The sequence below is a fragment of the Colossoma macropomum genome, unplaced genomic scaffold, assembly GCF_904425465.1.
Source record: "Colossoma macropomum unplaced genomic scaffold, Colossoma_macropomum, whole genome shotgun sequence".
Lineage (NCBI taxonomy): Eukaryota > Metazoa > Chordata > Actinopteri > Characiformes > Serrasalmidae > Colossoma > Colossoma macropomum.
In genome coordinates this window covers 18,050,470-18,069,020 of record NW_023494800.1, presented here as the reverse complement: position 1 = coordinate 18,069,020, position 18,551 = coordinate 18,050,470, and the positions used below count along the sequence as shown (strand labels likewise).

The following is an 18,551-nucleotide window of genomic DNA, read 5'->3' as shown; positions in this document are numbered from 1 at the left end:
CTAAAAAAAGAAAAGAATGCCATACATCATTTGTGCTTGCACTGAAAACATAATGCACTGAATTTACTTGATTCCAACATTGTAATGACCTATTTTTATTATTAATGCATTGATGTAATATATTTGATTCATGTGGATATTATGTACACATTTGAAATGAGTAAATTGAGTGCACTGCATTTTTGGTGTGTTTATCCCACATAGTATATGCTGTGTATGGTGTCCAATAAATTAGTGGGGAACCCTCAGTGCCTTCTAGGCCTTAAAAGAAAGTTTCTGTTAAATAAACAAAATACATCATACATACATACATACCGTTTTTTTGTTCATTTTTAATTGATAAAATCAGCATGTTATTGTAGTAACACAATTATTAATTAACTTGGTTAAATTCTTGCAATGTCCAAGGAAAAATTATCCAATCAGAATTTTTCTTGCAGTCTCTGGATGGATACAGCTAAGCAAGCTCTGACACCGGTAACTTCCAACCAAATAATTAGGTACTGAGTGGAAAAAACCAATCACCTTGTGATTTCCAATAGTGGAACAAATTTTGTGAGGGAAAACGTCACGCTGGGCCTTTTGGAGGTTCTAGATACATCAGTGACTGTGAGTATGTGTGATAGCATAACCAAGTTTCAGTCAATTGTTAGAAATGGAAAACGGCAGCTCTCCAACAGGATTCTTTACTGAAAGAGTCTCTGTAAAACTACTACAAGACAAAATACGAGTTAATATGTCTGTTATAAGCTTTAAATAAAACATGGAATGTCTTTTATAAGCTTCACATGTCTACATTTAATCTAGAATGAGCAAAAAATGTTAATGTGAATCACTGTTAGCTTAGCAATAACATACTACTAGAATTCCACAGGAGCGCTAGAAGAAATTAGCATTATCGCAAAAATGATTCTTTCCTCATTTTTGAGTGAGTTTTCAGATTTATGGCCCACAATGAAGCTCTATTAATCATGATTCACCACTGGTGAGAATGATTTGATGATGTTTTTTTTTACGTTATTTATTTTTTGGAAGAATATATTATGAAGAATACAGGCATATTAAACCATTTTAGAGTGCCAGTTGATATTGATTAAGATCCATTAGCCACAGTTTGCTTCTTTTGCTTTTTTAACTTACTTTTTTTCTGTACATTTAGCTGTTTGAGGCTCCATCATAGAAAGAGACAAACAGCTGTGAGCCCAAGTCCCTAGTGTGTCTATCCATTTGGATTTTTCCATGCATCTGGCAGCACTCTTCACATCTGCCCTAATACATAGAGAGTTCAGTAAATTCCTCTGCTGCTTTCCCACTAGCTCCAGATCCTCCCTGCCACAGAGCTGCTTATTTGAGGTCCTGATGCACATTTTCAAAGGGGATCAGAGGGAACCTCACTTCAGCTGTCATGCTGGATCAGGGGTATCCACACACTTCTCCAACTGGTTTTCATAAAAGCATGTGTCTTTTGTTTATCATTAAGCTGGTTGTTAAGTCTTGAGTCATTTGAGCTCGCTCCATGGAGGTTTCTGAGTAAACAGGAAGCCATGCATGGCTTCCTAAATCCTCTCATTTTCAGTCTTTCTCACAGTCCTCTGTTGGGTCGCTTCAGAAGAACCCACTGGTCTTTCATCCAAACAAAAAAAACAGACCGCCGCTCACCACGTCAGAGGTCACAGGTCAAAGCGGAAGGCTCCAAAGTAACTTGATGAGTCTTCCGCATGCACAGCCACAGGGGAAGACACGGAGACAAAGATTTCGTCACCCGCCCGCAGCTCAAACAGACCTCCCTGATAGACGGAGTGCAGAGCGTTCTCACTGTCCGGCGCCCAGCACTTCGTGCCCACTCCCTTCAGAAGCTGAATGGGCCGCGCGTACGCTGTCTTCTTGTACACACACTGCACCACCTGGTGACTCTCAGAACTGGACTGCCGCTCACTGTTGGACAGGGTGAGGTAGCGGAAATAGACCTGGGCATACAGGTAGTAGCGCCCAGCCTTAGGGATGCGCAGGCGGCCATTGGAGACAGTCATGTTTTGCAGGTGGGAGCCGAAGCTCTGGTTGCCCCAGGAACGCACAGGGTGACGGCAGGACTGGTGCAGGTCTGCCTGAGGGGTTAGAGATACAGGGCCTGCAAGAATGAAGAGGAAAGTTACATTTCCAGGAAAGAACGTGGATGTATAACATGTCATGTTCATTAATGTAATACTTAAAAAGATAATCCAGCATTTTCTAACCTAATCTCTAGCTGCCACATCAGCATATAGTCAATTACCCAGACAATAATTTTGGCCCTTTTTTCCTGTTGACACGAAACATGCTTATTATAGAAGCCAATGGGCAGATGCTAAAGTCTGTCAGGAAATGTTTATATGAAACACACATTTCTTTAGGACACATCAATGAACACCTCCCAGAAAACCTCTGGGAACTGCTTTTTCACTATTTTGCTCCAATGTTCAGAAGTTGAATATGCGAAGTCATGTTAAGTAGTACACATAGATCCTGTTTACACCTGGTTACTTAATGCATCTTGAGTATTATTGTTGTAGTTTTATCATTATTGAGTATTATTTTTAGATAAGATCAAGCCACATAAAAATGCAAATCTAAACGCACCCAAGACGCATTTAAAACAGATACAAATCTGATCGCTCAGACCACTTCAACCAGAGACGCACCTGACTACCAAGTGTAAATGCATGCGGCTAAAATCTTGAAGTGACCAGGTGTAAACGGGGTCATACAGTATGCATCTTTAACTATTATTTTACCCAATTCTCTCCTAATTATTTTAATCATCGCAAATTCCACCCACTAGCTAGGTCTCCCCCAATCACACGATGCTACCAAGCTGGGAAGATTAAGGTTAGAATAAGCTTCTTCCAAGACATGTTAAGCCAGCCATTGCATCTTTTCAAACTGCTGTTAATGCAATGTCAATGGACAACTCAATGCACATGGAGGAGAATGCTAACTGCCAATTCTGTTACGTTAACTAACAGACGCTTGCCTTGGCTAGCATTGCAGTGACTGACTGTGGCATCGCAGGATTAAACTGATAATAACTGCGCCAACTATTTTGAACATTTATTCACATAGTTCAGCAACTGTCTTCTATAAAAAATGAGTTTTGAGTCAACAGATTTTCTTTTTCTTTTCTAAGTAGAGGGAAAAGCATTAAAGTTATTGTCCACTGTAATAAACCATACATTACAGATGCAGAGGATAGAGATCAGCTTGACAAACCTCAGAGTATTCCTTTAACCTGACTCCTACACTTGTAAAACAACACACTCTGTCCGTAACTAGACACATCAATGTGTTGGTTTATTTAGTGTATTTCTGTGCTCAGTTATGGTGTTAAACATAACACAAAATGCACTAAAACAGGTAACACAGGTAGTGATATTTAACCTATCACTTTTTAGAGTGAACAATCATACACAGTATGGGAGCATTGTGTTTATCCTAGTAAGGGTTTTAAAGCCTATAAAGTGTACATGAAATCGCAAAGAACTGCCTGTTTGCTAATCTCTTTGGTAACAATTTCTGAAGCACTGTTTGAGATCTCACAGTACTTGTGGAAACATTTCTCAAGTGTGGTCTTAAGAGATCCATTATATAAACAGTGCAAACAATGCAGACATTGTTGCTTTTTTTAAGGAATGTTTCAAGCCTCTCTTTGTTATACTTCGTACTACAAAATGAGTATTAGCCTTATATGAAAATATAGGTCATGCTTCAAACCCCTATTCACCAGACATACACACACACATACATACACATACACACACACACCCTGTAGTCCGCTGTCTCGGAGAGTGAGGTGAGCAGAAGGGCGCGGATTCCCACCAGTGAGAAATGTTGTCCGTGGTGGGGCTGTTTGTCTTTCTGAAAGAAACAGAAAAGGCAGAGCAGAGTGAACGGCTGACCCAAAAAGCAAAAAAGCAACATTTGGCACGTTGTTACATACATCAAGAGTAATTATTTTCCTTTTGTTGTACTATTCAAATGCAACTGTTACATATTTAATTGTTGGAAGTACAAAAACTAGCAATGCTTTATTATGATTAACACCACCTTTATCAAAATCAAAATGTGTTTTCCATTATAGCTCAGCATAGACAGATTTTAATATGCACTTTCTATTTGTCTCAATGTCAAGAAAAAAATTAAGGATCCTTTTTTTCATTACACAAAACAAGACAAGACCCAATAATAACTTTTCATGAAGTTTAGATCATCTAAAAAGAAAGAAGAGAAGAAAAGCTGGAGCTTGTTAAAATACCACGCGTCAAAGGACATTTTGATACATATTTAACCCTTAGAAGTCAAGAGTTATTAAGGTCATTCTAAACTATTTAAACAAAACAACGTAACATTACAACTTTGATTACATAGTAATTTTGTGCTTTTGTTTGATGTCAGGAAATTATAAAAGTATGGATTTTCTTTAGGAAAAACAAGATTCTACACAAATCATAATAAAATATAATGAATTAGATGAAATAGCACTATTAGACCTATTAGTAACAATTATTATTAGTAAGCGTGATTCAAAAAGATTAATCCGATTTCAAAGTGCCATTTTCTTTACAACCGTGAGGCGCCTAGGAACCAATCACATACCAATTGAAAGAGGGTGTCATAAAGTGTTTCTGACTGTCACTGGAAGTCGGCTCCCATCAGTCTGTGAGGAGATGGCAACCCCAGAGCAGAAAGCGTTTTGTGTTCTCCATTTCAATAAGAGTGAATCTGTCATAACTGTGCAATGTGATTTTCATCAGCTGAGAACCTCCGACAGCTCAGAGCATCTGTCATGGGTTCCACAACATGATCTCCGAAATCGCACTGAAAGAGCTGTGAGTACAGTGACACCCGACATGCTCAACAGAGTGTGGGATGAATTTGACTATGGCATTGATGTTGTCCGTACTGCTGGAGGAGGTTCATATTGAGCACTTATTTACATAACATTACATAATAAACGTTATGCTCACATAAACCATTTACAATTGACTGTGTTGTTCTGTAATGCTTTACAAGTAAATATATCATTTGAAATAAGATTAATATTTTTTTTATCACCCTGTAGTACTATTAGTAGTAATAACTTTTTTAATTATTATTAGTCAAATCATAATAAAATACCTCCTCTTCTCACTTAAAAACAAAAAAAAACTACTGTGGAAATGATTAAAAGTTTAGAATTCAGAATTTTGACAGAATCTCAGAACAGATGTGTAATTTTTTGGGGTGAGGAGAGAGAGAGTGAGAGAGAGAGAGAGAGAAAGCTTATCTTAGGATGATGTAAAGCCAACTATTTGGGTTCCATGGGTAAAATATTACCTTGAAAGACGTGCTGGGAGATGATGTTTTCTGTTACCTGAATGAGAACAAAGAAAGTCCCGCTCAGATTTGCAACAACAATGAAGACATAAAAACAACAGTATCTACTACATTCATTTTGCTGATCGCCACTGCCCTGCCAAATTCATCTCTATGTCTATAGTTCAAATATCTTTGCTTATTAAACAAAGTAAAGGGTGGTGTTAAAGCTGTGAGCAGGAAATGACTGCACAGCTTCACTCTGCCAGAGGCCAGAGGAGCCATGCTGGCTAAATGGAGTATAGCCAAGAGGCTTTCAGAGCTTTTGTGCCAATAACGTCATTCAGGACACGTTTATCCTCTCTGAGTCCAACTTACAGCCACGGAGAAAACAAAAGACACTGAGATTCCATGTAAATTCCTGCCAACAATACAAAGAAGTGCTGACGTCATACGTGATCGAGTTTCTCTTCGGGAATCAAAGTGGTCACGTATCAGATGTACCAAAAGGTTTTCCAGAGTATCGACTATGTCAAAAAAGGAAAGAAAAAAACAAACCAAAGTGGAAACAAAAACACCAAGGAGGGAGATGATAGCTCAGAGAGGTGAGGGGTTCCACTTCACTTGAATTGTTAATGCTTCAAAAAGCTGACTTGCACTTTTTACTAAGTGCACTAGGCCAATGCAAACTGCCAATGTGTGATTAAATGAAGAATAAATGCCATACTGCCAAAGAAATGTCTGTTATCCACTTTTTTTCTAGTCTGAACCTGAACTACTGTGAACTACTGTGATAGGTACACTGTATGTCCAACATTACTTCTGAAATTAGGGGTATTATTAAGGAATTTGCCCCCGCCACACCCCTTTGCTGCAGTAACAGCCTTTACTTCTGGGAAGGATGTACACTAGATGTTGGAACATCACCTACTGGATGGTTTTGGAGGGTTCTCCATCATTCTAGAGAACGCAGTTCCACTGCTCCTCAGCCCAATGCTGAGGGGCTTTATACCCATCTAACTCCCATGTGTCATTGAGCATGGTAACCTTATTCTCATGTACAGCTGCTCCAGAGTGTCTCATTCTATTGGCAGTGCTTTTTTGCACAGTTGAATGCCTGTGTCAACAATGTGCACACCTTAAAGTAGCTGAATTCACTGAATAGAAGGGGTGTCTAAATACTTTAGGACATATGTCTGCAGCAATATTATAAACTTCCAATTAGCAACAGGAACACCACAAAGTAAGACTTTATAATACACATAATAGGTGCCCAAATGAACTCTCAAAAAGAGTGTTAACTGAATTCCATTTAATTGAATTTTCCAATTGAATCCATTGAAAAACACTGGTACACAAAAAGCCTTGCTTGGTGAACTGGTTTCCTGGAGTTGATGCATGGCACAGATTAGCAAATGCACATCTGCATTCATTTTTGTTTACAGAAGCCTGCCAAAAAGTCTTTTATGCCTTTCAATACAATTACTGCCATAGTTCTCTTGGCTGCAGTAATGTCACGAACCTTTATAATAAAGTAAACGATGCAATTTACGTAAATACTAGAAGAAAAGATGGATCTGCCAGATACACATGTTACAGTGGAAGTACATGTTAGCCCTCAGCCTCTCAGGTTGGTAGCCATTGTGCAGTATGAGGCCTAGGTAGTGGTTGGCAATGGGCAACTACTTATCCCACACATCCTACATTTTCTTATATTTCATTTTGTTCTCCCTGAGGACCACTTATCACATTTGTGTGTTTTTATGCATTTAAACTTATATATGTAAATTAAATTAGTTCTGTCAGGTACTGAGCAGTCAAGGCTGAAACATGAAACACTCCTTGTAACTTCACCGTACATGAATGGAGCTAAACTGAACGAAGGTGTGTGTGTATATATATATATATATATATATATATATATATATATATATATATATATATATATATCATTGCTGTCGGAACAAAACCTTGTATCTCCGTTTTGGTTGTTTTTTTGGTTGTTATGCCTGTTGGCCTTTACATTGTGTGCAAATTTCATTATGAATGGACCAAAAGTACTTGGGAAAATGTCTGGTTCCATTGACTTACATTAAAAGTAAAGCAAGTTTTTTCCTTTTCCTGTAAAGTTACCATTTTGGAGATACGAGGTTTTTTTCCGACAACAGCGAGATATATATATACACACACACATTTAAGTGCATTGCTTTTTGTGACCTCAAAACGTCCCATTTTCATAGCTTAATCTACATATCGCCATAGAGTAAGTGCAAGCAAGACCAGAATACATTTTGAAATTATTACAATGTTTACAGTGTTTACATATCTAACTCTTTTATTTAAAAAGGTGATGCAAATTCTTGAAATTTCCATTATATGGGCCCTTTAAAAAGAATGAAAAAAGCTGGACCTGCATTCAAGGAAAGCTTTTATTTTCTTCCAATGAGTCTGAAGGAATTGGAGAGATAGAGAACAGAGTTGAAGCGTCCAGGGAGATCCTGCCTGTATTACTAGTGGATAGTTGTTTTTTCAATGATTACCACCACATTTTTGTGGTCTGTGAGACTCCACTCTCCAACAACTTTCCCATTTTCTCAAACAAATGACATTCACTTCACAGGACATTCAAGCAAACACAGAATTGTTCCCATAACAATGGCTTCAGCATGATATGAATTAGACATCAAGCCTCACTGATTAGAAGCGGATGATTCCTGATTTGTTTTTTTCTTGTTTTTTAAATTTACATTTCTTAAACAATTATTTTACTGATTGCCACATGTGACATGTGGTATGAGTCACAGCTAGAGCCTATCTGACAGATTTAGAGAATTTAAAAATCAGCTCTTTATTCATTTAGCAATAAGAACACCACAAAGTAAAGCTATTTCATAGGCATCCAAAAGGGACACTCAAGAGAATTTCAAAGGTCTGACTGTATTCCATTTAGTGGGCTTCTCCAAGTGAATCTTTCACAAAGGAGCCACATCATACATCATGGTTTTTCTTCAAATTAATAAAAAAATTAATGGCACTAAAAAAAAGCCTTGCTGGATGAACTGCTTTCCTGGAACTGATGCATGGCACAGATTAGCAAGTGCACATTTGCATTCATTTTTCCTCAGGTCTTGAGAATCCTGCCAAGACTTTCCAACCAGTTTTTCAAGCCTTTCTGGTTTATAACAAAGCATCATGCTATAGCAGCACAACATCAGAACCATATGATAAATCACAAGACCACTAAAAAATGAGAATGTATTCATGCTTACCTTTGAGATGTATGCCTTAATTCCCTCAGCCAGTTTGATACACGGTTCACCAAACAGCTGGACCAGGCCATCAGGCACCTCCTGGTCTTTTTCCAGAGCATTCAGCAGCCCTAGACACCGTAGCTCCTCAGAAACACCCTGACTCCGGGCCTGTACATCAGCCAGACAGAGTAAAAACAAAGATACTTTAGATTAGAAAACAACAAAGTTTATCTTTTTCCCAAATATCTTCTGCCTGACAGAGCACATAATGTCCAGTCACAGCACAGGTCTAATGAAATTCTGCTGAAAATTAGGCAAGTGGAGGCAACGTTTCAGTTCATGTGGGCAGATGTGCTATGAGGTCACCATCCTCTCTCCACCACTGCACTGCTTCCAGTACTGTCATCAAGATAGAAGTCTGTAATCAAAACGATGACAAAAAGCTTCATAAACATGTTATGGCTTGAATGAATGATTCAATCTTGCCGTCAAAACCAAACTTTTGTTTGTGTCTTGGTTGTGTCTCGATCTCAAGTTGTGTCTCAATCTCAAGCAAGCATTACAGGCATGCAAGAGTGCCCTTCTGTTGAAACCCACAGATTCTTTAGATTTCATCCTACATTTTTCTTGTATTTTATTATTTTTCCTGAACACAACTTGTGACATTTGTGTGGTTCTATGTACCAAAACCAGTCATAATTCATTTTTACATGCTCATTTTCCAAGCTCTTTTTTATCCTTTAGCATTAAACTGGCTGTTTTTGTTACCATGCCTTTAAGACTGATTATATGTAAATGATTTATGTTTTGACTGGCTGCCCTGTGTCGTGCCCCATTTGAAAAGCCGTCTGGGCTAAAACAGAACAAGTTCAGTGCAAATGGGCAGAGCTAACCTGCTATAGGCTGAATAGATGGATATACAGTTAGGCCCAGAAATATTTGGACAGTGACACAAGTTTTGGCATTTTAGCTGTTTACCAAAACATATTCAAGATACAGTTTTAAAGATATAGGGTTTAGGAATTACAGCTCTTTAATATGTACCTGCCTCTTTTTCAAGGGACCAAAGGTAATTGGACAATTATCTCAAAAGCTATTTCATGGGCTGTATGTGCTATTCCCTCGTTAATCCATCATCAGTTAAGCAGGTAAAAGGTCTGGAGTTGATTCCAGGTGTGGCATTTGCATTTGGAAGCTGTTGCTGTGATTCCACAACATGCGGTCAAAGGAGCTCTCAACGGAAGTGAAACAGACCATCACCAGGCTGAAAAAAAGAAGAAATCCATCAGAGAGATAGCAGAAATGTTAGGAGTGGCCAAATCAACAGTTTGGTACATTCTGGGAAAAAGGAGCGCGCTGGTGAACTCGGGAACTCAAAAAGGCCTGGACGTCCACGGAAGACAACAGTGGTGGATGATCACAGAATCCTTTCCATAGTGAAGAAAAACCCCTTCACAACATCCACCCAAGTGAAGAACACTCTCCAGGAAGTAGGTGTATCAGTATCTAAGTCTACCATAAGGAGAAGACTTCATGAGAGCAAATACAGAGGGTTCACCACAAGGTGCAAACCATTAATCAGCCTCAAAAATAGAAAGGCCAGATTAGACTTTGCCAAAAAACATTTAAAGAAGCCAACTAAGATCATGAAACTAAGATCAACCTGTACCAGAATGATGGGAAGAAGAAAGTATGGAGAAGGCTTGGAACGGCTCATGATCCAAAGCACACCACGTCCTCTGTAAAACATGGTGGAGGCAGTGTGATGGCATGGGCATGCATGGCTTCCAATGGCACTGGGTCACTAGTGTTTATTGATGACGTGACAGAAGACAGAAGCAGCCGGATGAATTCTGAAGTATACAGGGATATACTTCCTGCTCAGATTCAACTAATTGCAGCAAGGTTGGTTGGACGTCGCTTCACAGTACAGATGGACAATGACCCAAAACATACTGCGAAAGCAACCCAGGAGTTTTTTAAAGAAAAGAAGTGGAATATTCTGCAATGGCCGAGTCAATCACCAGATCTCAACCTCACCGAGCATGCATTTCACTTGCTTAAGACAAAACTTAAGGCAGAAAGACCCACAAACAAGCAACAACTGAAGGGAGCTGCAGTAAAGGCCTGGCAAAGCATCACAAAGGAGGAAACCCAGCGTTTGGTGATGTCCACGGGTTCCAGACTTCAGGCAGTCATTGCCTGCAAAGGATTCTCAACAAAGTATTAAAAATGAACATTTTATTTATGACAAAGTTAATTTGTCCAATTACTTTTGAGCCCCTGAAATGAGGAGGCTTTGTAGAAAAATGGTTGCAATTCCTAAACGTTTCATATTCTCATATTTTTGTTCATCCCCTTGAATTAAACCTGAAAGTCTACACTTCAACTGCATCTCAGTTGTTTCATTTCAAATCCAATGTGGTGGCATGCAGAGCCCAGTCATGATGATTGTGTCACTGTCCAAATATTTCTGGGCCTAACTGTATGTAAATGTTTCTGCAACATCACAGAATACTAGATTCAAAACAGGCTGTTTTTGCTGTTTAGTTTCTGTGTAAGAACTGTATGAACTGGGGGTGAGTGGTACACTTTCAAACATCAACAGTGTTTACATGCTATTAATGAACTCGTTAAGTTCAAAAAAGCAAAGAAAATTCAGCTTTCCATGATATGGTTCCTTTAAAGTCAGCCAAAACTTGTTTAAGAGCAGTAATTTTATTACTGTACTAAATGAAACATTGCTTGATATTTTCTGGTCCCACAAAGGCACAGAGGCATAATTACACCTCCCACCAAGAATTCCAGATTCAAATAATATGCAAATCTCCCCTTATGCCAGGGTAAACAGTGTTGTGGAGTTCAATTCATTTTACCATATCAATTACACATAGTCTGTGCTGCAAAGTGAATGGGATTCTGTTTTATAATTAATTTTCTTTTTTACATTCAGAGACAGTCTTGAAGGATGTAAAACTGCAACATAATAGGAAAAATGTTATTTGGATTTAACATATTCAAATATCTCTGTTTATGCTAGAGCATAAAATAAATGTGAAATGTGAATCTACACCACTCTTAGCTTGATACTAGACTACACTGTAAATCCCACAGGGGTGCTGGCAGAAATTAGCATGATAATAGCAATGGTAATTGGATAAAAATGCAACTTATACAGCAAATGAAAGGGTTGGTCATTTCTCTATTAAAATCTGCAATGTAATTATATGCTATCAATTATTTTTTTTATTTTATGATAGCACCTGGCTCTGTCTAAACAACATAATACAGTTAATGAAAGAACTGCAATATCCTAAGCTTTATTTAGTTAGTTCTAGTACATTGTTAGACAGATTATGATACTGAATACAAATTAAATGATGAAGAATGTAGTCAGTAGTTTAAATTACTTCAACGTTGCATTCTGATCTGATTACTTTTGGACTCTGATCTACTGATTTATTTAGTTTCATAATTGCTTAACTGGATTAATAAAGTTAGAACCTTCCTTGCATATATTCCACACCCTCTCCCTACTTTCGCAAATTTCTTTCTCCCAAAACCACATGTAATTATTGCCATCAGTCATAGTGGCACAGCTATTATGTGTTTATTTAATTTTTTCCCCAATATCCAGCATTTGCACCATTTTCTGTATCAAAAACAGTCATAATTCATTTTACATATTTTTTCCATATTAAAAATGCATAGAGCCTGATTCAGTGACAGTTTTCATAAATTAATGCAATTAAATGAATTACTGTAAGGATATAATGATAGAAAACCTGGTGTCTTTAATACTGACATTGAGGCTGATGAGGATCCTCCGTTAGGACCTCCTCAGGCGTGGGCATTTGGATATTTCCTGCATAGTGTTTGACACAGCATGGCTGCCAGCTGCAGCGTTAACTTCCTTTCTCCTCTGTTCATACTGTAATGGCATGTTTCATGGTCAGCTGAGAGCGCAGACACCCTCTAAGGTTTTTTTTGTTTTATATGTAATACTCATAGCTGAGTGCAGGAAAAAGGCACTGGCTAACATCACTGTCAGACTTTGTTCTTCAAACACCCAATCAATTCTCATGGTCCCTAAACACATGTGTAGTACGACCTGGACAAGGAACATCTGTTTTGATTCTGGATACTGACTGTAGCTTTGAGCGAGCAGCAGGGAATCTTTCACACTTTCAAGTTCATGCTCAAAAAATGTACTTTCTTTGACTGAAGGATGATAATGTGAAGTATGATTTCAAGTCAAAACTGCCATTAAATGCTCATTTCCTTGACACTGAAAAGTTAATAATTTTATGGCTGTTTTGACTGAAAATTGAATACATGCATGGTGGGCTCTGCTTTCTGCACAGTACTATATGTCCACGACGGCTCGTGCAATGTCTCTTCCAAAATCAAGGGTATTAACAGGGAATTTGTCCCCCTTTGCTGCAGTAACAGCCTTTACACTTCTGTGAAGACTTTACACTAGATGTTGGAACATTGCTCTGAGGATTTGATTGCATTCAGCCACAACAGCATTATGTTAGATAACCATTGATAACCAAACATCGCTCCAACTCATCCCAAAGTTTAAAATGTTGCTCCATCACCCCAGAGAATGCAGTTCTACTGCTCCACAGCCCAGCACCAGGGGCTTCATACCCCTCCAGCTGATGCTTGGCATTAAGCGTGGTGACCTTATTCTCATGTGCAGCTGCATCAGATTCTATTCTACTGACAGTGCTTTTCTATGGAGATTATACAAATTGTGTGTGCGCAACTGAACTCCTATGTCAGCTATGAGTACCGCTTAAAGTAGCTTTTTCACTAAATAGAAAGAGTGTCTCGAGAGTCTCTCTCTCTCTGTCTCTCTCTCTCTCTCTGCTACACAATTGCAAAAGACAGAGCAAAATATTAACTAAACTGATCTTTCAAATAATATCAGCATTTGTTTGATTTCACTGTTGAACTTAAAGATTTCCCTTTTTTACGCACACAAGGATGCCTTTGAAATTGTCAGTATTGGGATCTTTGTATCAAACTGAAAGGAAAATCAGTAACATCACCCTTCCATCCAAGGATCTCAGTGCACAGTGATCAGATCCTTATATAAGAATTTTCCCGCATTATTTATCTACATTCTCAAGCCTTTGCTTCATTTGCTGAGCACTCACTAACCTCTGTCATGGCCACATTGTAATAGCCCTCCTTCCATGAATAATATTGATATTGGTCAAGACCAAAACATATGACCACATGACCTTTGAAAACGGGTCTTGTTGTTGCAGATATGAATGTATGAAGAGCCTCAAAGAGTCCTTAGAAAATATGAAGCCAGTTACTTAATGTACTAAGCTAAAAAGTCTTTTAACCAAAGACTGCTGGTATATGATTTAATTAGTGCACTAATTGCAGTCTGATTTTCTCGGTCTTTTTGGGAGTCTGAGGTTTTGAAGCAGAGGAGCAACAATAGGAGTTTAGACAGCTGTGTACATAATGCATAAAGGTCATGAAAATAGCCTGACCTTGCCAAAATGAAAACCACAAGGCTTTCTGAGAAAAAGACCACAGATGACCTACAAACATCTTCATCCCTGTAGAGATGTGCTTGTTAAAACAAACACCAAAACAAATGGAAAAACTCAGCATTTCCATATGTGCCTGCTTATTAAGGGATGTTGATATACAAATATATAATGGTGGCGACTAGTGATGATCAGAGTTTTTGTTCTGGGGAAAAATAAATGCTGTCAAGTTCAAAGAGCTCCATAATGATCTCATAATGTCTCTAAATATGTTTGTTAAAAAGAGAACACTTCTCTTAAGAAATACTGATTTAGCTTACTCCATATTTTATTCATTGTGTTTTACATTCAGTAGCAGACATTGTAAAACATCTAATCACAAGGTTAATCATTTAAAACCTACCATATTCAGACATGCTAACTTGCAGGCAGTTAATAAACGGGGCTAGTTCAGAACCCAACCCTATGTAGGTGGGGTTTGAGGCTTGGTCCTTGGAAAATGTAAAGTGTTCTGGTGCACTCTGAGATTAAAATACAGGGAAAGAAGTAATTGATTAAGTTCATTGACTATACAAACATAAGTCATGTCAAAAATTGTACTGCTTTCCAAGTAGACTTATTTTTTTTTAAACCTGCTTTTGCCTTCTTAATAACTTCTGTAACTAGAGGACATTATAAAAATCAGCGTCAATTTCATCAGTTTCATAAATTTCAGACAAAAACCGATGTTATAGCTGATTGGTTTGTTTAGACACGACACATAAAAAAGTTTTGGCAGTGCTGAGATTGGTTTTTCGTACATGATTTCTGTCTTCGACAGCTTCCAATGGCAGTGCAAAACTGTTAATATGTGTATATTATCATTATTTGCAAACAAACCAATCAGCTACAACTTCGTTTTAACAAGCACATCTCTACAGGGATGAAGATGTTTGTAGGTCATCTGTGGTCTTTTTCTCAGAAAGCCTTGTGGTTTTCATTTTGGCAAGTTCAGGCTATTTTTATGACCGTTATGCATTATGTACAAAGCTGTCTAAACTCCTATCGTTGCTCCTCTGCTTCAAAACCTCAGACTCCCAAAAAGACCGAGAAAATCAGACTGCAATTAGTGCACTAATTAAATCATATACCAGCAGTCTTTGGTTAAAAGACTTTTTAGCTTAGTACATTAAGTAACTGGCTTCATATTTTCTAAGGACTCTTTGAGGCTCTTCATACATTCATATCTGCAACAACAAGACCCGTTTTCAAAGGTCATGTGGTCATATGTTTTGGTCTTGACCAATATCAATATTATTCATGGAAGGAGGGCTATTACAATGTGGCCATGACAGAGGTTAGTGAGTGCTCAGCAAATGAAGCAAAGGCTTGAGAATGTAGATAAATAATGCGGGAAAATTCTTATATAAGGATCTGATCACTGTGCACTGAGATCCTTGGATGGAAGGGTGATGTTACTGATTTTCCTTTCAGTTTGATACAAAGATCCCAATACTGACAATTTCAAAGGCATCCTTGTGTGCGTAAAAAAGGGAAATCTTTAAGTTCAACAGTGAAATCAAACAAATGCTGATATTATCTGAAAGATCAGTTTAGTTAATAATTTGCTCTGTATTTTGCAATTATGTAGCAGAGAGAGAGAGAGAGAGAGAGAGAGAGAGAGAGAGAGACAGAGAGAGAAAGACGGAAGAAGGAAAAGTATTTTTGCTATCTTTTTTATCTTTTCAGCATACATTTATGTGCAAAAGGTTGGGCACCACTGGTCAAATTACATTTGGTTGACTGTCTAAGTGAAAATAAGTACACATTCTCTAGAGAACACACTTCTGCACATTTAATGTACAATTACGGTTTAACATGTTGGGGAAAAAAATAAAACATAAGATGTGAATGTACAAAGCCTTTTATATGTTATAATATGTTATTTTTCCCAATATATTAAATTCAGCAAATAAAGCCATGTACAAGTTTGATTCTCTTAAAGGATGTGTTAACTTATTTTCTCTCAGAAAATTAACAAAACTGGTATTTTGACCGGAGATCACCAGAGATTTACACACACACACACACACACACACACACATATATATATATATATATATATATATATATATATATATATATATATAGTTTTTATATGTAATGTTGATATATATATATATATATATATATATATATATATATAAAGACACACAGACGGATATCGCTGTTAGGACAAAATCTTGGAATCTCCATTTTTTTCACATAGTTCCCAAATACAGTCATTTACATGATGTGAAAATGTACCAGAAATGGTCCAAAATTACTTGGAACTTTAAATTACTTAACTTCCACTATAAGCTAATATTCCCCTTTTACTGTTAACGCACACTTACTGGTTAAAGAAAACACGTGGTCTCAATATTCTCTGTAATAATCAGTTGTCAGAGTCTGGATGGGAAGTATCGATGCTCGGTATCAATCCGCCCATCTTTAGCTTCGTTCCTTTATTTGTGCTTGTCGAAGCGCTCAAAGTAGTCCGTAGTGTGGTTTACATTAAGTAGGGCGCATCGGGGGGAAAGTGTGTGTAAAATAGGCTACAAAGACAGTGTTAGCCTTCAGGCTGACTGCGCTCCGAGTTAATCAAGTAGCGTGAAATAAACCGTGTTATTGCAGCTCACGTAACAGCAGTTCACTTTACACTTACTGAGGGTCACGGTCTGCTGGCTAACTTCACTGAACAGCGTTATAAGTGGGACTACTTTTTTCTCACTGCATTTGTTTACCTGAACACTCCACGCAGTGCTGAGTAAAGTGTGTCCATTTACTCTTCATAAAAAACTCTATTATCACTTGTATTCAAAGAAAAGAACTTACTTGAGCCATGGACATATTGAGGTAAATGAAGAGTCCGGTTGTCGAAGCGACTTGGAGAATAATCATGACGGTAATAATCATGGTCATCCACAACTTAGACGGCGCTTCCAAACGGCTTTTCGGTTGAACCATGATGAATGAGCTCGACTCGCTGCTCACAGATCTTAAATAATGTGAGTTTTCCTCGGATGCCAGCGCATTCCTTTCGAATGACTGCTCCTCGCGTTCAGCAGAGGGTGGTGGAGGAGCCGCCACCTCCATGTCCATCACTTTGTCCATTAGTTATATCCGATCAGCGAGCTCTGGGCTGAAGAGCATGTCTGAGTGTGGCTGAGCTCATCTAAAGCAGAGACACAGTGCTGCATTGCTTAAGAGCAGCCTGTTAAGAAGGCGTTCCATAGTGCAAGATGATTATCTTAGCTGGAGGGAGATCCAGGAACACGTAAGCTTTTGACTGAAGTTTTTCCATCTTTTTTTTTTTCATGTAATGACTCCAGTTTACCATTTACGTTGCCCTCCACAAAGCTTTCATTATTTTTTTTGTTTATAAGTTTCATCTCATACTGAAATTATGAAAGAAATCTAACCTTTCTGTGAGACACAAATATTCAAGGAAAGAAAATTATACATGCAAGACATATATAACAATTAGCACTTCACATCACAATCAACACAAAATGTAATATATTCCCATTGCCAAGCACAGCTGAGTCTTTAGCAGCTCTTAAGTGGTCATCCATTACTCCCTACCATTATAGGGTATCATATGAAATTCTATGTAGGTCAGACACATTGGATTTTTCATTAAAGGGAAAATTCCCCAATTTTTCAAAATTTATGTATAATTAAATCACTGAGATGTAAAGTAATTAATTCTGACTGGTTTGATGTGAAATGGTTCACTGTGGAAAAACTTACCGGCTCAGATTTGTTTGCAGTGGTGGTGATAGGAACCAGGGGTCGCGATGTCAATAGCGCAGATATAGCCAATTTGTTTACCGTCCAAAACCACCAGTGAACATACACGTGCCATACATACATCTGAGTTTTTAAATGTCATGTTGCTGATGGTCTTGGGCAGCGTATTCATAGCAGTTTCATGTAAGATCTTTTTGTGATGTAGCTTGTAGAGGCATTCAACTTTTCAGATGTCTGGTTCCATTTGCCACCACTGTGAACAATTCTTTCTCTAGAACGGAGCATTTCACATTAAACCTCTCTTAATTTCTATATACAGTTTAACAGTTGACTTTTGGAAAAATTTAGAAAAATCGGTGGAATTGCCCTTTAATATGTGCAAGGTCAGAGAATACATAAGTGAAATGAGAGAAGGTTGCTGATCTTCATAAACCAAGCAATGGCAATAGTAAAACAGCTTTTCACCATAAGCACCCATCTTCACTATTAGGCAATATCTAAGAAACTTCAAGCAATGGGAGCTGTGGTGGTCTTGCACAAATGGCTTTTGCACTCATCCACAGTCAAGAAGAAAACACAAAACATTTGCTCAGCTGTTGGACTGTTGCAAGAAGAGTTTTTTTGGGGTTACCAAGCTGCGAAACTAAAATTAAGTGCCACCTCAAAGCCAACAAATATT

General features: G+C 37.9%; 1 protein-coding gene across 1 annotated transcript; it reads right to left on the bottom strand.

Annotated features, from left to right (window-relative positions):
- Window positions 1-35: 35 nt before the first annotated feature.
- tnfsf10l3 (tumor necrosis factor (ligand) superfamily, member 10 like 3) lies at window positions 36-17,297 on the bottom strand. The gene is made up of 5 exons (XM_036587492.1): window positions 16,955-17,297; window positions 8,598-8,747; window positions 5,350-5,386; window positions 3,799-3,891; window positions 36-2,128 (listed from the first exon to the last, which is right to left on the bottom strand). Exons 1-5 carry the CDS (start codon window positions 17,231-17,233, stop codon window positions 1,671-1,673), a joined length of 1,017 nt encoding a protein of 338 aa, XP_036443385.1. The 5' UTR covers window positions 17,234-17,297; the 3' UTR covers window positions 36-1,670.
- Window positions 17,298-18,551: the final 1,254 nt, after the last annotated feature.